The following is a 20,769-nucleotide window of genomic DNA, read 5'->3' on the forward strand; positions in this document are numbered from 1 at the left end:
AGCTGAGCCACAAGGGAAGCCCAGGTATTCTGGAATGGGTAGCCTAACCCTTCTCCAGCGGATCTTCCTGACCCAGGAATTAAACCGCGGTCTCCTGCGTTCCAGGCATATTCTTCATGTAGTAAGAATTTAAGAGTGAAATCCTACTCAGAGCAGTATTAAGACAGAGAAGTCAAAGTGAAAGCATTAGTCACTCAGTCATGTCCAGTCGTTGCAATCTTACGGACTGTAGGCCACCAGGCTCCTCTGTCCGTGGTATTCTCCAGGCAAGAATACTGGAGTGGTTAGCCATTCCCTTCTCCAGAGGATCTTCTGACCCAGGGGTTGAATTTGCATCTCCTGCATTGCAGGCAGATTCTTTACCACTGTGTCACCAGGGAAGCCCCAAGTTTTGCAGTAGCCAGTCTTTAAGAACCAGTCATTTTATTGTTTGTACCTTTGATTAGAAAAGGAGAAAATTCTTTTGTAAGTTTGTATCTCTATTTTGCTTTTTCCCTCAGGAGAAATCCCTCCCTGGTGTGGTGATGGCGCTTGTATGTAATGTATTTGACATGCTTTACCAGCTGGCCAATCTAGAGGAGCCAAGGTAAATAGAAATGTTTGTGAAGCTTGCAAGAGAGCAAGCTATTAAAGTTAGGGAACCAAATAAATGTTCTCTTAATATGTATATCACTCCACATCCCCTACTAAATTTGACTATTTTTTATTTGAAACTGTGGCTCTTAAGAAAAAAATTTCACATTTGAAAAATTTCAGGATAACTCTACGAGTACGAAAGCTTCTGCTCTTGATACCTACTGATCCAGCCATTCAGGAAGCCCTTGATCAACTTGATTCTTTAGGAAGAAAGGTATGAGTATCTTGGATAGTTATTTAACAGGCATGGAAATTTTATATCATGATTCAGTAAAAATGCAGCATAGCATCACGTAAAGGTCATGTGATCCCATCTTTCCCATAACAGATTTTTTTCTTTAGAAAAATACCTTTGCTCTAAATGGAAATCTGAACTTCATCATGACTTTTAAATTATCTGTAGTCAATAATGACATCAAATTTTGGAACTGGAAGAACCTTTAATGTCATCTGCTTCTACCTCCTTCATGTTTTATACGAGGAAACCTAAACCCAGAGTAATGAAGTGTCTCATCTAGGGTCAGACTCCAGTGCTCATTCAACTGTGATGTTTTTCTTCTGTCATGATGCCTCTCTGAATGTGGTTGTTGCATATGTTTGAGTTGTTTGCATAAATGGGTTATCACTTAATTTTTTCACAGTTGGTATTTAGTTCCTTTTGTTTAATTTTTATAATCTTGTTCCTTAAGAGTTTATACTAAAAATGTTTTATTTATAATATTGTTTAATTGTATTTTCAGAATAAATTCATTTAGAACACAGTTGTTAAAACTAAGCTATAAATTTTGTATTTCAGTGATTATTATTTAGATCAGGTCAGAACCTTATCACATATACCTTATTTATTAATTTGAGGGAGAAGAGAACTAATGTAATTGTAAACTATATTACTAGAACTGCTGCTGCTGCCGCTAAGTCGCATCAGTCATGTCCGACTCTGTGCGACCCCATAGACGGCAGCCCAACAGGCTCCTCTGTCACTGGGATTCTCCAGACAAGAACACTGGAGTGGGTTGCCATTTCCTTCTCCCCACCCAAAATTCTCAAAAACTACTACTCTGCAATCTTATAATTTAATTATCAGGGTTCAGTAGTACAAAGTTTAAAAACCTGGAAATAAATTAGGATGGCCTCACCAGTATTGCTTAGAATACAATCCCAGAGGCATTCCTGTAGAATGGAATGCTGTTGACCACTGACGGTCTGTGTGATGGAGTTCAGTGCTTCGTTAATAATTGAAGAGTGATGTGGCCTTGAGATTAATTTTTTTAGAAAATGTCGATGATTTGAGTATATTAAAGTGGAAAACAATATTAGAATATATAGTGATAATGTTTCTCCTTCATTTGTGTCCTTTTTCATTATTTTAAACTTAGAAAACATTACTGTCTGAAACAAGTTCTCAGTCTTCAAAGTCTCCATCCCTGTCTTCTAAGCAGCAGCATCAGCCAAGCGCCAGTTCAATTTTAGAAAGTCTATTTCGATCTTTCGCTCCAGGAATGTCCACCTTCAGAGTGCTCTACAACTTAGAAGTAAGAAACCTCATTTTTTTTTATTTAATTTGAACAGATTCATTTTGGTCTGAAGATTCATGCTTACAGATCTCAGAAATAACTAAATAGACTATAAATTGAAGTGTTTTATTGTTTTGGACTTTGAAAATGCTCTTTTTTCCCCCCAACTTATACCTATGTACATTGTTATACTTGTAAAATAGCATGTAAATAAATAATTAGCTAGTGGAGGTGATGGAATTCCAGTTGAGCTATTCCAAATCCTGAAAGATGATGCTGTGAAAGTGCTGCACTCAATATGCCAGCAAATTTGGAAAACTCAGCAGTGGCCTCAGGACTGGAAAAGGTCAGTTTTCATTCCAATCCCAAAGAAAGGCAATGCCAAAGAATGCTCAAACTACCATACAATTGCACTCATCTCACACGCTAGTAAAGTAATGCTCAAAATTCTCCAAGCCAGGCTTCAGCAATATGTGATCCGTGAACTTCCATATGTTCAAGCTGGTTTTAGAAAAGGCAGAGGAACCAGAGATCAAATTGCCAACGTCCACTGGATCATCGAAAAAGCAAGAGAGTTCCAGAAAAACATCTATTTCTGCTTTATTGACTATGCCAAAGCCTTTGACTGTGTGGATCACAATAAACTGTGGAAAATTCTGAAAGAGATGGGAATACCAGATCACCTGACCTGCCTCTTGAGAAATTTGTATGCAGGTCAGGAAGGAACAGTTAGAACTGGACATGGAACAACAGACTGGTTCCAAATAGGAAAAGGAGTACGTCAAGGCTGTATATTGTCACCCTGTTTATTTAACTTCTATGCAGAGTACATCATGAGAAACGCTGGACTGGAAGAAACACAAGCTGGAATCAAGATTGCCGGGAGAAATATCAATAACCTCAGATATGCAGATGACACCACCCTTATGACATAAAGTGAAGAGGAACTAAAAAGCCTCTTGATGAAAGTGAAAGTGGAGAGTGAAAAAGTTGGCTTAAAGCTCAACATTCAGAAAACGAAATTCATGGCATCTGGTCCCTTCACTTCATGGGAAATAGATGGGGAAACAGTGGAAACAGTGTCAGACTTTATTTTTCTGGGCTCCAAAATCAGTGCAGATGGTGACTGCAGCCATGAAATTAAAAGACGCTTACTGCTTGGAAGGAAAGTTATGACCCACCTAGATAGCATATTCAAAAGCAGAGACATTACTTTGCCAACAAAGGTTCGTCTAGTCAAGGCTATGGTTTTTCCAGTGGTCATGTATGGATGTGAGAGTTGGACTGTGAAGAAGGCTGAGCGCTGAAGAATTGATGCTTTTGAACTGTGGTGTTGGAGAAGACTCTTGAGAGTCCCTTGGACTGCAAGGAGATCCAGCGCATCCATTCTGAAGGAGATCAGCCCTGGGATTTCTTTGGAAGGAATGATGCTAAAGCTGAAGCTCCAGTACTTTGGCCACCTGATGTGAAGAGTTGACTCATTGGAAAAGACTCTGATGCTGGGAGGGATTGGGGGCAGGAGGAGAAGGGGACGACGAGGATGAGATGGCTGGTTGGCATCACTGACTCGATGGACGTGAGTCTGAGTGAACTCTGGGAGTTGGTGAGGGACAGGGAGGCCTGGCGTGCTGAGATTCATGGGGTCGAAAAGAGTCGGACGCGACTGATCTGATCTGATCTGATCTGAATGTATAAAAATGTGTAATTAACTTCCTCTGGAAGTTTTGCAAGTGTTTATAACATCAGTTTTTAATCCTCAGCCTTGTTACTAAATGCATCCTAACTTTTTAAAAAAGCTGTTGCAATTTGTTGCCATTAATGAAGCTTTATAAGTAGTTTCTCAGGAAACACATTTAACATTATTATTTTAGGGTGTTTTTAGAAAGAAAGCTATTTTATTAAAAGTATTTGACCAAAAGAATATTTTTATTGCCCTCCTTCCTAACAGTAGCTTTAAATTAGTAGATTCAGTTCACTAAACTTTACTAATTATTTACTGTCTACAAATCATTATGGTAGTTTTAACTACCACAGAGTTGAAAAGGTGTGATAATTGCTCCAGGTTCTTATGAGTTAGACGTAGGAGAGGCTTGATAGGCTGAGTCCTAAAATCAGAACCGTAGCAAAGCACTGTGGAGGTGGAAACTGCCCTGCTTTGCCAGACCCTCAGGGCACGTAAGGTTCTAGGGAATATAAAGCCCTGAATGATTTTGTTTTACCTTAAATTGTTCTATTTAGTTAATTGTTTATTAAGGTATCCAGATCAGTGCCCGAGCAACCTTAATTATCAAATTACCATTTGTCTTCAGTAGGTTTTGAATCACAACAAAGGTCATAATTGGCAAGAAGATACCTACTCAGGCATGTTTTCAAAGTTTTATTTCATCTGACAGTCTAATTTGGAGTATAAAGTCATATTCACTCATTTTTGTGCTTAACTCATTATTTATATGTTTGTATGGTGGAGCTGTGATAATGTTTCATAGTTGCCTTAAGATAATTTTTCTTGTGAAAATGTTTGTTGGGTCCAAAAGGAAAAAATATTTAGCATGTATTTTAAAAATAAAGTATGACCTCATTTCTTGTGAACATTTAAAAATACATACAATATTCCAAAACAGAAAATTACCTAGAAATTTTTGGCTAATTCAGTCTTATAAAATTTGTATCTTGCATTGCTGCCAGATTTGTTATTTGCTTTTAAATGATTGTCTCAGAAAGTTAAGGTATAAATCTTAACACCCACGTTTGAGAGCACCCTGAAAATCAGAATGACCCAGCAGTGGGTGTGGTTTGTCATCAGCTACTTAGATTGCATTACCTTAGAGCCAAAGGACTGTAAAATCATCCCCAGTCTCATTTTAGAACTTCAGATTAACTGGTAATTCCTCTGATAGGTTGCCTTTTGCTCTGTAAAAAATGTAGAAACCATAACACCCCCAAAGCACTTCTTTTTACTGTTACCTGAAAGGTTCATGTCCTTGCATTTCAATCTTTAACGTATGTTTGGCTTCTAGGGAAATTCAGAGTGGATATTCCAAGTACCCATTCCTTTGGGAAAATCTTTCACCCTCACTAAATTGTTGTCCATTAAGCATGGGGAGTGTGTGCCTGTGGCTGTCAACACTTAGAAAGGGTTAGGATAGCAGAAGGTTCCCATTCTCCTGAATGATGCTTGTGATCTGAAGCTGGCAAACCAGTTTCCTGAAGGGCAACTTAGGAAGAAAGCATCTTTAGACAAAAATATCACATTAAGAATCTAAGCTCCTAAAATTACTAATAAGTTCATAGAAGCAGATTTTTTTTTAATAAAGAAAGGATCTTGAATTACATCTAGATTAAAACCTTGGGAAAACTGAGGCTATGAGCTTTAAAAAATTTAAGTCATAACTAAATAAGCAGTTGTTTCCTGGGCACTTGTCTTGTGCCAGTGCTTATACTAAGCACCTTAAGTTTGTGTTATCTTACTTACAAACAATACTCTGGGAAAGGTAATTACTGTCATTTACCCAATGAGAAAACTGAGGCAAAAAGGCAAATTACGTATGTGAGATCTCTCAACTAGTCGGTGGTAAAACTAGGATGTGAGCTAAATTTGTAGTCTCATACTGCAGGTTGATTATTTATGTGAAAATAGTTTCCTTTAGGTGGATACTACAGTGTCATAAAAAGGGCATGGATGTTAGAGTGAGACCCATCTAGACTCAAATTCTAACTGTGTGACCACAGGTGGGAGGTCACATAACCTCTCAGGTCTCAGTCTTTCCCTGTAGAATAAAATACCTATGCCTTACAGAGTGAAATTAAGAGATAGAGCAAATTAAGTACTTCATCTTATGCCTAGTACCTTGTAGACAGTTGCTCAGTAAATAGGAGTTAGAATCATTATCAGGAAACTCATCCAGCATTTATAATAAATGGACTGTTATAAAACTTCGGTTTATATACTTTTTCTAGAACATATCCACATAACACATAATGTTACCTGCTCTTAGGCAAGTCTGGAGCCTGAGACATTCACATTTGCTGGTTTCATGAAAGAGGAGCATACTAGCTCTCTAAAAACAGAAAGATTTTTCATGCTAAGTAAATGGAACTATTTGTGAAACATCAGCCTCCTTATACTATTGGAGGTAGAAAGAGCAGCAGTTAAAGAGATTCTGACTCAAGTTGTCTGATTGCTTTACTTGGTAAAAAGGAATAATTTCTACTGGAAATGTTGGGATGATTAATTATGCTTTATCTTTTTTCCAAGGTTCTAAGCTCCAAACTCATGCCAACAGCTGATGATGACATGGCAAGAAATTGTGCAAAATCATTTTGTGAGAACTTCCTCAAAGCAGGAGGTTTGAGGTTAGAGTTTCAATATTGTATTATATGAATTGCAGAAAATGAATAGAGTTATTTTAGTTAATTTCTCCTGCCGGGCCTTATTTATGCCTACAAGGCATGATTTAAAGTATTATGGGAGTTGTAATAAGAAGGAATGATGTTTCTGTCTTTAGAATATTTTTAAATGTTTTAATGACTTTTGATTATTTGGAAAACTGACAGAAGCATATGTCTTTCCCCTTTGGGAGTGGGGGAAATTCTCAAGAGGAGATGAGACTGTGCTGTTTCTGGTCACTCCCACATCAGTTTGAGATAAGGTGGATCTGATTCTTAGTAATCTGTGTTGTGCAACGCATTAGCGCTGGGGGAAGATGTTATCTTAAAGAATAACAAACAGTTATTGCAGGTATTGAAACAGGCTTATAAAAGGTGCTTTGTGGGATGAAGTGGGGAAGAAAGCAGTGGTTAAAATGGTAAGGTTTGCTTGGGGTAATAAGATTAGGAGATGCTTCCCAGAAAGTGACATGTGAGCTGGAAGCAGAGATGAGTCACCGCTTTCTAGGTAATCAAGGAGGGAAGGACATTCTCAGCCAGAGGAGGGGTGGGGATGAGTGAGAGCATGGACGGCACAGGACTGTCTTGGGAACTACAGTTGCCTGGTGAGACCAGAGCAAAGGGTAAAGGAGAGAGATTGTGAATAGGGGGTCATATTGAAACAGGAGGTGTCTAAGCCAGGAGTTAGCTAGAACAGTTACTCTGACTGCAGTAGAAAAGATGACTGCAGGTGGAAGAGACTAGAGGCAGGGAGAACTGTAAGAAATGTTACAGTGTTCCAGAGAAGAGATGACAGGTTCTAAATGTGGGACAGTGGTAGAGGGACATTTATAAGATGAAATAGAAAAGTCTTTATGATTAGATGCAAGATTGTTGTTGCTGTTTAGTCTCTAAGTCATGTCTAACTTTTGCAACTCCTTGGACTATAGCTTATCAGGCTCCTCTGGCCATAGGATTTCCCAGGCAATAATATACTGGAGTGGGTTGCCATTTCCTTCTCCAGTGGATCTTCCCAATGCAGGGATCAAACCTGTGTCTTCTGCATTGGCAGGTGGATTCTTTACCACTGAACCACCTGGGAAGCACAGATATAGAGTAGGAAACTTTTTAAAAATGGCCCTATGATTTCTAGCTTGGGAGAATGAGTGAATGATAATAACTCTTTAGTCCATATGGGGAATGAAGATAAGATGGAAGAAACTGAGAAAGTCAAGAGAAGTGAGTTTGATTGTGCAAAAGATCTCTGTGAGTCACATGAAGGGGATGGTTTGGACATGATGCTCTTGAGAGAAGTGGAGAATGGCACTGGATGTTCAAGGAGGCGTCGTGTATAAGGAAAGCCTTGCAGCCTGAGACCCTGGCAAGTGTAAGGCTGGGAAGCAGAATCAGTAAGTAGAAATCTCTATTGTATGAGTGAGAGAAAAGGAGGTGACCAAAGTTTGAAGGATAGGATAACTGAAGAGAAAGTTTGCTTTTCTGTTTTGATTTTAACTTGGAGAAGCCTTGGTTCTCATTGTGAGCTGACTAAAAGGGGCCAATGAAAAAGAAAAGAATAAAAGGGGGTGATCAACCAATGGGGCTAAGTTCCACTGCAGTTGGAAGATATGTTCCATAAAGAAAGTAGGCATGCCGTCTCCTTTGGGAAAGAAAAGAGTGAAAACCAGCTTGAATTTTGAGCAGAGGGTAATTGAAGGAATTCTGTTGGAGGCCTTCAGGGAAGAGAGCTTGGGTGAGACCTTGCGGAGATCAAGGGGACTAGAAACAGAAGTGGAAATAGAGGGTGAAAACTCATTTCAGATCATCAGCCAATTACAGAGCTATGCTAACACAGGCATTTTAATTCTGGCTTATTTCTGAGTGTCAGTGCACATGCTAGGCATCGTTCTAAGTACTAGAAACAGAGCAGTGTATCGATAATAATCCATGTCCTTGTGAAGATGGTAGTCTAGAAGGGAAGACAACAAAGAAGGAAAAGTGTATGTCAGGTGGTGATAAAAGCTGTAGAGAAAAATAAGACAAAGAAGAGCGGGTGGGTAGGGCAAGGGTTTGTTCAGTGGAGTGATCAGAGAACACTGCACTGATGGGGGGATATTTTACAATGACCCAAAGGAGGTGAGGGAGCAAGATCTGGAGATGCTGGGGAAAGCTGTCCAGAGGAGCATCCAACGCAAGCCCCTGTGAGGGTCGACCTGGTGTCTGTAAAGCCAGCAGGGGGCTAGTGTGGTTGGGGCTGAGTGAGGGGAGAAGGGTAGGGGGCATGAGGTTACAGAGATACCAGAGGTCAGGGTATGCAGGATTTTACAGGCTACTGTGAAGGAAATAGGAAACCATGGGAGGATTTTGTCCAGAGGAATCCCATGGTAACCTCCATTTTTAAGGGATCATTCTGGTTGATCTTTTGAGAATAGATTTTGGAGGTGAAGCTTCAAGAGTAGAAGCAAGAAGAAGAGTTGGGAAGCTTTTATAGCAATGTAGGTGATAGATGTGAAAACAAGCTTTGTAGAATACACCAATTCTGGATATACTTTTGAATTGATAGCTCTTCTAATACCAACATAGCAGTTGATTGGGGAACTCATTCAAGTTAGTGAGAAGGCAAACTATCTAAACACTCTGTATTGGTTATTTTTTGGCTAAGAAAGGAGTCTAATTTTAATTCTGAACCAGGAAGGTTATATGTACTATAAGAAATCGTTGTGATAGGAATCTGTGTGATCCATTTATATGTAAGGATCATGTAAGAATTTTAAGTAATTGATAAGTATTAAACTACTTATATGGAGAGCTTCCCTGGTGGCTCAGATGGTAAAGCATCTGCCTACAATGTGGGAGACCTGGGTTCGATTCGTAGGTTGGAAAGATCCCCTGGAGAAGGAAATGGCAATCCACTCCAGCACTCTTGCCTGGAAAATCCCATGGACGGAGGAGCCTGATAGGCTATAGTCCATGGGGTTGCAAAGAGTGGGACACAACTGAGTGACTTCACTTTCACTTTCAAACTACTTATAGAAAATTACCTGTGGAAGAAACAGAAGTCTTAAATATCCTGCCTTTTCTTTTTTCTTTTTTTTTTTGAAGTTTGGTTGTAAATGTCATGCAGAGGGATTCCATCCCATCAGAAGTAGACTATGAAACAAGGCAAGGCGTTTATTCCATCTGTCTACAACTGGCAAGGTACGTAAATCTATTGATTACTCTCAGATGGCTATTCTTGACTCTTTCTTCCAGATGTCATCCTTTAAACATAGTATGAAATGATCTTGGCTTAGCCTAGCTTATTTCCTTTTAAGATTTTTACTCGTGGGACAAACATTGCCAACCTTATTGGATGAAGACCTCACCAAAGACGGCATAGAAGCACTTGCTTCTCGCCCATTCCGAAATGTCAGCCGGCAGACGAGCAGGCAGATGTCCTTATGTGGCACCCCAGAGAAGTCATCCTACCGACAGCTGTCAGTGTCTGACCGGTCTTCCATCAGAGTTGAGGAGATCATTCCTGCTGCACGAGTCGCAATACAAGTAAGTGACTTGTTTGTTCAAGAAGTCCCAAGGGCCTTCTTTCCAGAAGGCACCACTGGTGGGGAGGGCCTATGCAGATATAAAAATTATTGATGTGAGTATCATCCTCAAGGAGCGTACAGGAAGTAAGAAAGAGATCAACTAGTGTAGAATTCACTGTAATTCAGGTGGAAAACATCAATTGTTGTAAGAAGACTACCAAAGCAAGACATTCTACAGGGCTTAAGTGGAATGGAATAGTCATCTTCACATGCGGCTGTCACAAGGATTCCATGTAGGAGGGACTAAGCCTTTAAGAATAGGTAGGGATTCCATATCCATGGATTCATTTAGAGAGAGGAAAGTTGTTCAGGTAAAGGGGAAGGTGGGAGCTATTAGAAAAGAAGCCTGTGTAGGAGGCCACATGGTGGTTCACATAGAGCGGATGCTGTGTGTGGAAGAGGGGACATGGTGACAGCAAAATGGGTGATTTGAAGCCAGAACCTGGACAGCAGGGTCTCTGTGTTGTAGTAGCAGAGAGGCAGTTGTAAGTCTTTGAACGGTACAGAAGCATGAAAAAGGCTGTCTGTCTTGTAGATGATGTTGGAGGGAAATGAGCCTGCAAACTGAGACCAAGAGGAGGTTATTGAAGTCAGTGGGACATGTCCAAGTACTCACAGCACTTTCTTGCTTCCTTAGACAATGGAAGTCGGTGATTTCACATCTACTGTGGCCTGTTTCATGCGACTGTCATGGGCTGCAGCCGCAGGACGGCTCGACCTCGTTGGGAGTAGCCAACCAATTAAAGAAAGTAATTCTCTGTTTCCTGCTGGAATTCGAAACAGACTCAGCAGTTCAGGTACTGATTAAGAAGGATAAAATAATTAGAATATTGAACAGGAAGTAGCTATAAAAATCATCTTTGTATAGGTTATTCAGGGTCACAGAAAGGAGAAAGCCTTTTCTCTTGCTTTTGAGCATGAACAGAAATTCATCCAGCTAAATAAACCCTCAAGATTTATGCATATTCAAGTTTGCATGTATGTATATACATCCTTCATTTATATATGTCATACTAAGAAAAAAGTTTATAAATGCAAAATAAATAGAAAAACCAAGCAGAGTTTTAGCTTGCTGAGTATGAAAGTGTCATGAGGCCAATAATTACAGCTGTAATAAAAATTTATCTAGAATATTTACCTGGAAAAATCATTTTCTTGGTTTGGCCTGTTATTTTCTGTTAGGCCTTTATAAATAGCTTTATTTCTCAGCTTTATTTGGTTTCCCTGCTGTGTATATAACTCACTAATAATAGAGCTTTTAAACTGTACGACATACAGTAAAGTGCAGAAATGTTGAATGTACAGGAGTTTTAGGGTTTTTACATAAGTATAACCCATTAGATTAAGATAAGGAGCATTTCTAATAACCCAGAAAGACTCCCACATGCCTCCAAAATCGCACTGTTTTTGCTTCTGGCACCTGAAACTAGTTTTTCATCGTAAATGTATTTTTCAGCGCTTCCAAATGTGTTTTAAGTACAAAGAAAGCAGTGGGGGTCAAAGTAAATGATTAATTCTCTCTTGTTTCTTAGACCAAAGTGTCTTCTTGAACTCTTTACCTTCACTTGAGGATTATGGACACATTAAAGGGTTTTAATCCCAAGGGTCCTGTGGGATCCCCAGTAACCCTTCAGTAACCTTCCGTTTTGTATGTTTCCAGGAAGCAATTGCAGCTCTGGAAGTGAAGGGGACCCAGTGGCCTTGCACGCAGGCATCTGTGTACGACAACAGTCCGTGTCCACCAAAGACTCCCTGATTGCCGGAGAGGCTTTGTCTCTACTTGTCACCTGCCTGCAGCTTCGGAGCCAACAGCTGGGTATGCAGGAGGCCTGCTTGCCACTCGTGTTTTAGGAAACGGCCAGGTTTCTGTTGGGAATTATTTATATCCCTTCATAGATAAGGTCATATTAATAGAAATGGAAAAGGGGAAAGTTGGCATATGGAATAGGTAAGAATAGTGCTAGAGTACTTAATTCTGAACAAGTATTTATTGAGCACCTCTGTATACACGGTTCCACAGTTGATGTTACAAAGGCAGTATGTCTGCTGTCCAGGAGAGCTTACCATCTGTTGGAGGAATTAAAACAAGCCAAAGTTGTCGGTCATAAGCTATAGAAGTAGAATTATATATCAATCCCTAAACTGATAACGACTCCAGTATTAAAAATTATGAAACTTAAGATTTGTCCTTTTATCTTTATTGTTGGTTTTGACAAACTGGGGCTATTGCTAAACATATTTTTAGCATTAGATTCCCCAGGGCTCAGTCCCTGGACACTTTTTTTCCTCTGCCTACACTCATTCTCATAATCACCCATTCACATAATCACATCCACGTTCACAGCCTTAAATTCCCTATATGTGTCGGTAACACTTAAATTTGGCTCTGTGACCTGGGCCCCTCCCCTGACATCTCTACTTAGATATAGTAGACTTCCTGAACTTAACATGTCCAGAACTGAACACTGGTCTGGCCCACACCACCCAAGAGATTGCCCATCTTAATTCGTAGCATTTTCGTTCTTGGAGTCCTCCTACTCCAGGATTCCTTTCTTTACATCCTACTTCTAATCTGCCAACACATCCTTCTTCAGACTCCACCTTTGCTGGATTAAGGGGATTCCACCCCTTAGCCCACCTTTGCTGTTGGTACCCTCTGCTCCTCCATCATCTCTTACCCTGATTATAGCAGCAGTGCCCTGACTAATCTCCCTGCTTCTACCCTTGCAGTTTATTCTCCACACAGTAACCAGAGTGGACCCGCTAAAATGTAAGTCAGATCGTATCACTCCTCTATCTACAGCCTTGCAGCGGCCTCCGTTCACACTGAGTGAAAGCCACATCTTCCCTAAGGCCTTCCAGGCCTGGCACCATCCACGCCCGTGATGCCTGTGTGCCTTCACCTCTTGCACTCCCTGCCTCACCCACCATGCTTCAGCCACCCTGGCTTCCTAGCTGTTCGCTGACACTCAGGCACATGCCTGCCTCAGGGCCCTTGCACTAGCTATTCCCACTTCCCCCACCTTTTTTTAGAGAAATCACAGTCCTCACCTCTACCAGCATTCACCTGTAAACTCTGTTGTTGTTTTTTTCTCTATCACTTATCACTGTACAGCATACAGTAAAATTTCTCTGCTTATCATGTTTATTGTCATTATCCCCTTCCCCACCTAGATGGTAAGCTCCGTAAGAACAGAGACTTTTGTCCCATGTGTTTCCTAATGACTCCTTAACACCCAAACACTGTGGGGTGTGTAGTAGGCCCTCAATAAATACTTATTCAGGGATGCAGTCTTAATGACTTGACTTTTAAAAATTGTACCAATACATGGAGCCCAATTCATTACTATTATTACTGGTTCAGACTGCCTGTTACGTAGAATTGGTGATCATTATGTATTATTCGGTATAACATCCAAATTTATCATATAAGATATCAAGATAAACATACAGAAAAAGTTACATGTTTATGGGACAGTGAAGTATCAAAAATTTGACAGTACAGTATCAAAAATGATTTACTTTGGTCAGATTTGCTTTTAAAGGCTTATATATGAGAAGTCTTAAGTCACTGTGAAATACTATTAAGCATAAGCCATACTTTTAGTTCATTTTCCTACAATTGTTTGATTACAGAAGTAATCAGGATGAGAAAAATAACTTCAAGCTTTTTTATCATTTGTAAGTTTATTGTAGAGTACATTTTATAGTTCAGAGGTATTGATAGTTTATCAAAGCAACACATATTTGTTCTGTCACTAGTAAGCACAAGACATTGTGGGAAAAAGTGAGGGTACAACGATTACTTGGACAGTCCTGCTCTTGAGCGCCTTAGGCGCTCATGGGGGCAGTTATGGAGGTACTGAATTTGATTTTGTGTGGAAGAAGAGATGATGTCTACGATAGTTAAGGGTAAGAAATTATTCAAAACTTCTGAAATTTTGAAAATGCATTTCCTAACTTAGTTTCCTCCCCTGCCCCCATTCTCCTTATTCTTACCATCAGCCTCTTTCTACAACTTGCCCTGTGTTGCCGATTTTATCATTGATATTCTGCTTGGATCACCAAGTGCTGAGGTAAGGCTCACTTTATACAAAAGCCCTTTGGTCTTGCTCTGCCTGGGCTCCTGGATGCCTGAGGCAGTGTGGGGACTGTAGAGGGAGTGGTGTTAGTCCTCCTGGGGAGTCACATAGAGCGCTGCAGACCATTATGACAGTGACCGTTTAGACTCGCACCTTCCTTCCTTGTCTGTGTTTCACCGGAAGTTAAGATACTAGTGCTATGATTAACTTGCATTTATTTATAACAAACAAAATCTTACAGTGTTCAATATCCATAGCTGGCCAAGTCAGCCAACATTAAACATTAACTTGTTGGCCCAAATCAAGAAAGACCAACTTCAAGCCGTGAACTTTCATTAGGTCTTAGAATTCTCATTTTCGTACATAACCTTGAAAATTAACTTTGAGACACATGAAGAAGAGGTTTGTTTGTTTGTTTGTTTGTTTCTAATTTTCATTTAAAATTATAAGCCTGTTGATTAGAGTAGAATGTGCTGTGCTTAGACACTCAGTCATGTCTGACTCTTGGCAGCTCCATGGGCTGTAGCCCGCCAGGCTTCTCTGTCCATAGGGATTTTCCAGACAAGAATACAGGAGTGACTTGCTATGCCCTCCTCCAGGGGATCTTCCCAACCAGGGATCAAACCCAGGTCTCCCGCATTGTAGGCAGATTCTTTACCATCTGAGTAGAATCCACTACTAGAATAATTTGGGAAATCAGTACCCAGACCACACTTGATTTAAATTAGCCCTAGTTTATTCAATGTAAACTTTACTGACTGAAATGCTCACACCCTTATAGCATCGTTCAGAGTATGGACTTTGGAGGAAATTCATTTTTTAAGCAGTCTATGTGTTTATTGATGTACATCCTTGGCCACTAAAAATGTGATTTCAGATTCGCCGTGTTGCCTGCGATCAGCTGTATACTCTGAGTCAGACAGATACTTCAGCCCACCCAGATGTGCAGAAGCCAAACCAGTTTCTGCTGGGTGTGATTCTCACTGCTCAGCTGCCTCTCTGGTCCCCAACCAGTATCATGCGAGGAGTCAATCAGAGGTATGTAATAAGATGAAAACGTTCACGTCATACAGAGAGGGAGTAATGATTTGTGTACTGCTCCCCTACAGGCCACAGTGCATGACTGAGATGACAGAATCTCTCCTTCTCTCTTCCAGCATGTATACCTTGAAAGAAGGCATCTCAGGTTTTCCTCCCATTTAGGACCAAAGAGTTAGAAGAAATAATACCAGGCTTTCTTTCTCTCCACCACCCCAGCTTCTATCTCCACCTACCCCAAAAAGAAGACTCACCTGGTGGTTGAGAAACTGCATTATTTGAGCCAGATCACTGCGTAAAGAGTTCACACCTGTACATCACATTTTTAGCATACTTTATAACTCCATGTCTAGAGGTACTAGGGTATCCTTCTAGCTTTTTCTTGGGTTTATACATCCTGGACATGGAAGGAGGCTTGTGGTCCAGGTTCAGAGACTTGAGTAAAACGATTCTGCCTAACCCATCTTACCTCCTGAGGCAAGCCTGCCTACAGGGGTGCCCCAGTGTAGGCTCAGCCTGGGAGGTCAGGAATCCCACATGGACCTCAAGTTTAAGCCACATTTCCAGCTCAGCTTTATCAGCAAGCCCTTGCTCTGGGGCTTAGAAGACACCACAGAGATTTGTGAAATCAGTATATATTTTCCTTTGTATATGCTTTGTAAATTAGAGCCCTTAGTAGAAATGTTAGAGCTACTCCAAATACCACCAGACACATCCACAATTGGGTGTCACTTCCACTTCAGCTCAGCCTCTTCATTCTTTCTGGATCTGTTTCTCTGTTCTTCTCCAGTATCATACTGGACACCTACTGTCCTGTGGGGTTCGTCTTTCAGTGTTGTATCTCTTTGCCTTTTCATACTGTTCATGGGGTTCTCAAGGCAAGAATGCTGAAGTGGCACAGTACAACTTGTTTTCACATGCTGGGCTGGGTGAAGCTTAAGCTGGAATCAAGATTGCCCAGAGAAATATTAATAACTTTGGATATGCAGATGACACCATCCTAATGGCAGAAAGCAGAGGATCTAAAGAGTCCCTTGATGAAGGTGAAAGAGGAGAGTGAAAAAGCTGGCTTAAAACAGCATTCAAAAAACTAAGATCATGGCATCTGGTCCCATCGCTTCATGGCAAATAGATGGGGAAACAATGGAAACAGTGACAGACTTTATTTTGGGGCACCAAAATCACTGTGGATGGTGATTGTAGCCATGAAATTAAAATACATTTGCTCCTTGGAAGAAAAGCTATGACAAACCTAGACAGTGTATTTAAAAAGCAGAGACATCAGTTTGCCCACAAAAGCCCATCTGGTCAAAGCTATAGTTTTTCCAGTAGTCATGTATGGAGAGTTGGACTATAAAGAAAGCTGAGCACCGAAGAACTGACATTTTTGAACTGTGCTGTTAGAGAAGACTCTTGAGAGTCCCTTGGACAGCAAGGAGATCAAACCAGTCAATCCTAAAGGAAATCAACCCTGAATATTCGTTGGCAGGACTGATGCTGAAACTCCAATACTTTGGCCACCTGATCTGAAAAGCTTATTCATTGGAAAAGATGCTGATGCTGGGCAAGATTGAGGGCAAGAGGAGAAGGGGGCAACAGAGGATGAGATGATTGGAAGGCATCACTGGCTCAATGGACATGAGTTTGAGCAAACTCTGGGAGCTAGTGAAGCACAAGGACGCCTGGCATGTTGCAGTCCACGGGTTGCAGAGAGTTGGGCCCAACTGAGTGACTAAATAGCAACAAGAGCTCCAAATACCAAACTTGGTCTTTTTTTTTCAGTGTAGTAAAATATACACAGGGGCTTCCCTGGTGGCACAGGTAGTAAAAAATCTGCCTGCAGTGTGGGAGACCCATGCTCAGTCCCTGGGTCAAGAAGATCCATAACATAACGTTTAACATTTTAACGATTTTTAACTGAACAGTCAGTAACATTGAGTGTATTCACCTTGCTGTGCAGCCAAGCTCTTTAGCGTTCTAAACTGCAAGTCTGTACCCAGTAAGAAATCAGTAAATGCAAGACTGGTAAATTTGATTCCAGAAAATATCTATGAAAAAAAGTATACCTGAGTCAAAAGTCAGTTAAACTAACTATACAGACTTACAACATATGTGACAGACAGCAGCTAATTTTGATAATACATATGAAGAGATATTATAAATCACAAAAGACCAACAGCCAAATAGAAAAATGGACAAAGGACATGATGAGACACCTCAGAGACAATCTTGTAGATGATTTTTTTTTTTAGATTTGCTAGATTTTTTTTTTCTTTTACTGTGGTAGAATATGCATAACATAAAATTTGCAATTATATCAGTTTTAGGGGTGTAACTTAGTGAAATTAAGTACATACACATTTTTGTGTAACCATCACCACTGTCTGTTTCCAGAATTTTTCCATCATCTCAAACTGAAATTCTTCTCCCATTAAACAAGAATACCTCATTCGTTTCCCTCCTCCCTCCAGGCACCGGCAACTACCAGTTTACTTTCTATCTCTATAAATTTGACTATTCTAGGTACCTCGTAAAAGTGAAACCATACAATATTTGTCCTTTTCTATCTAGCTTATTTCAATTACCATAATATTTTCAAGGTTCATCCATGTTACAGCGTGAGTGAGGGTTTCATTTCTATTCAACACTGAATGATAATTCCTTCTTGTATATATCATACTTTGTTTATCTATTCACCATCAGTTCAGTTCACTTCAGTCACTCAGTCGTGTCTGACTCTTTGCGACCCCATGAATTACAGCACGCCAGGCCTCCCTGTCCATCACCAACTCCCAGAATTCACCCAAACTAAAGTCCATTGAGTTGGTGATGCCACCTAACCATCTCATTCTCTGTCATCCCCTTCTCCTCGTGCCTGCAATCTTTCCCAGCATCAGGGTGTTTTCAAATGAGTCAGCTCTTCGCATCAGGTGGCCAAAGTATTGGAGTTTCAGCTTCAACATCAGCCCTTCCAATGAACACCCAGTCTCCCTGCAGTCCAAGGGATTCTCAAGACTCTTCTACAACACCACAGTTCAAAAGCATCAATTCTTCAGTGCCCAGCTTTATAGTCCAACTCTCACATCCGTACATGACTACTGGAAAAACCATAGCCTTGATTAGATGGACCTTTGTTGGCAGAGTAATGTCTGCTTTTTAATATGCTGTCTAGGTTGGTCATAACTTTCCTTCCAAGGAGTAAGCATTTTTTAATTTCATGGCTGCCGTTACCACCTGCACTGATTTTATAGCCCTAAAAAGTAAAGTCAGCCACTGTTTCCACTTTACCAAGAGGCAGGTCAGGTGGTCTGGTATTCCCATCTCTTTCAGAATTTTCCACACTTTATTGTGATCCACACAGTCAAAGGCTTTGGCATAGTCAATAAAGCAGAAATAGATGTTTTTCTAGAATTCTCTTGCTTTTTCGATGATTTAGTGGATGTTGGCAATTTGATCTCTGGTTCCTCTGCCTTTTCTAAAGAACCAGCTTGAACATCTGGAAGATCACGGTTACATATTGCTGAAGCCTGGCTTGGAGAATTTTGAGCATTAGTTTACTAGCGTGTGAGATGAGTGCAATTGTGCGGTAGTTTGAGCATTCTTTGGCATTGCCTTTCTTTGGGATTGGAATGAAAACTGACCTTTTCCGGTCCTGTGACCACTGCTGAGTTTTCCAAATTTGTTGATGTATTGAGTGCAGCACTTTCACAGCATCATATTTTAGAATTTGAAATAGCTCAATTGGAATTCCGTCACCTCCACTAGCTTTGTTCATAGTGATGCTTCATAAAGCCCACTTGACTTCACATTCCAGGGTGTCTGGCTCTAGGTGAGTGATCACACCATCGTGATTATCATGGGTCATGAAGATCTTTTTTGTACAGTTCTTCTGTGTATTCTTGCCACCTCTTCTTAATATCTTCTGCTTCTGTTAGGTCCATACCATTTCTGTCCTTTATTGAGCCCATCTTTGCATGAAATGTTCCCTTGGTATCTCTGATTTTCTTGAAGAGATCTCTAGTCTTTCCCATTCTATTGTTTCCCTCTATTTCTTTGAACTGATCACTGAGGAAGGCTTTCTTATCGCTACTTCCTAATTTTTGGAACTCTGCATTCAAATGGGTATATCATTTTTCCTTTGCTTTTCACTTCTTTTCTTTTCACAACTATTTGTAAGGCCTCCTCAGACACCCATTTTGCTTTTTTGCATTTCTTTTTCTTGGGGATGGTCTTGATCCCTGTCTCCTGTACAATGTCATGAACTTCCATCCATAGTTCATCAGGCACTCTATCAGATCTAGTCCCTTAAATCTATTTCTCACTTCCACTGTATAATCATAAGGGATTTGATTTAGATCATACCTGAATGGTCTAGTGGTTTTCCCCACTTTCTTCAATTTTAGTCTGAACTTGGCAATAAGGAGTTCATGATCTGAGACACAGTCAGCTCCTGGTCTTGTTTTTGCTGACTGTTTAGAGCTTCTCCATCTTTGGCTGCAAAGAATATAATCAATCTGATTTTGGTGTTGGCCATCTAGTGATGTCCATATGTAGAGTCTTCTCTTGTGTTGTTGGAAGAGGGTGTTTGCTATGACCAGTGCATTCTCCTGGCAGAACTCTATTAGCCTTTGCCCTGCTTCATTCCGTACTCCAAGGCCAAATTTGCCTGTTACTCCAGGTGTTTCTTGACTTCCTACTTTTGCATTCCAGTCCCCTATAATGAAAGGAACATCTTTTTTGGGTGTTAGTTCTAGAAGTCAAAGGTTGTTGCTGAACCACGAAAAGACACCAGGATTCTTGGCCTCTGGAGGAGAAGAATTCAATCCGGGGCCAGAGACAAGGCTTGATCGCTCAGGGCATTTGTGTAATAAAGTTTTATTAAAGTATAAAGGAAACACAGAAAGCTTCTAACATAGGCATCAGAAGGGGGCAGAAAGAGTACCCCCTTGCTAGTGTTAGCAGTGAAGTTATATACTCTCCAATGAATCAAAACAATGTCTGGAGGTTGTAAAGACCTCACCAGACCTACTCCCATAATTTACATCTTATGATAACAAGATTAGCCAGAAGGTTTAATCCAGAGACTGTCCTCAAGCAGGATACATTATTGTTATATAATCCTAAGGAAAGTAGAGGGGAAAAAAAAAAGTTTGTCCTTTCTTCCTCCTTGAGAATTCCAGACCCCTCTCTCCTGGGTCTTCTTATCAATCTGCCTAGGAAATGACTCTCTCATTCCCCCCTTTACTTTTAGGAGAATTATGTTGCCAAGGGAAAGTGGCATCGTTTCATTCCATAACTACTTCCTGCTGTTTAGGGGCGTGGTCGCTAAATTGTTGAGGCAACGTATTCTCCTAACCCTTGTATTGAGAGTCTCTGATCCAGGGGCCCCAAGTAATAGTTGGAGGAGGCTGTGGCACTCGTAGGAGCTTGGACAACCATTTGTAACTAAAAGCCTTCATGCGTTTAGAAACAAATCCAATTACACAGTTCCAGATGCAAGCCAAAATAGTCATCAAAGCAAGTTAAAATTAAGTCATATTATGTCCATAGTTA

General features: G+C 40.4%; 1 protein-coding gene across 5 annotated transcripts in view; it reads left to right on the plus strand.

The window, feature by feature from the left end:
* The window catches only part of USP24 (ubiquitin specific peptidase 24), a 155,658-nt gene that overhangs the window by 80,630 nt on the left and 54,259 nt on the right, over nucleotides 1-20,769 (plus strand). For all 5 annotated transcript variants that reach the window (XM_070786468.1, XM_070786470.1, XM_019957388.2 and 2 more), the window contains 10 exons: nucleotides 501-586; nucleotides 757-850; nucleotides 2,013-2,168; nucleotides 6,406-6,503; nucleotides 9,615-9,710; nucleotides 9,827-10,055; nucleotides 10,734-10,893; nucleotides 11,757-11,912; nucleotides 14,102-14,172; nucleotides 15,056-15,216. In XM_070786468.1, the coding sequence (XP_070642569.1) occupies nucleotides 501-586; nucleotides 757-850; nucleotides 2,013-2,168; nucleotides 6,406-6,503; nucleotides 9,615-9,710; nucleotides 9,827-10,055; nucleotides 10,734-10,893; nucleotides 11,757-11,912; nucleotides 14,102-14,172; nucleotides 15,056-15,216 (1,307 nt within the window). The remainder of the gene's footprint in view (nucleotides 1-500; nucleotides 587-756; nucleotides 851-2,012; nucleotides 2,169-6,405; nucleotides 6,504-9,614; nucleotides 9,711-9,826; nucleotides 10,056-10,733; nucleotides 10,894-11,756; nucleotides 11,913-14,101; nucleotides 14,173-15,055; nucleotides 15,217-20,769) is intronic.

The sequence above is a fragment of the Bos indicus genome, chromosome 3, assembly GCF_029378745.1.
Source record: "Bos indicus isolate NIAB-ARS_2022 breed Sahiwal x Tharparkar chromosome 3, NIAB-ARS_B.indTharparkar_mat_pri_1.0, whole genome shotgun sequence".
NCBI classification, from domain to species: Eukaryota; Metazoa; Chordata; class Mammalia; order Artiodactyla; family Bovidae; genus Bos; species Bos indicus.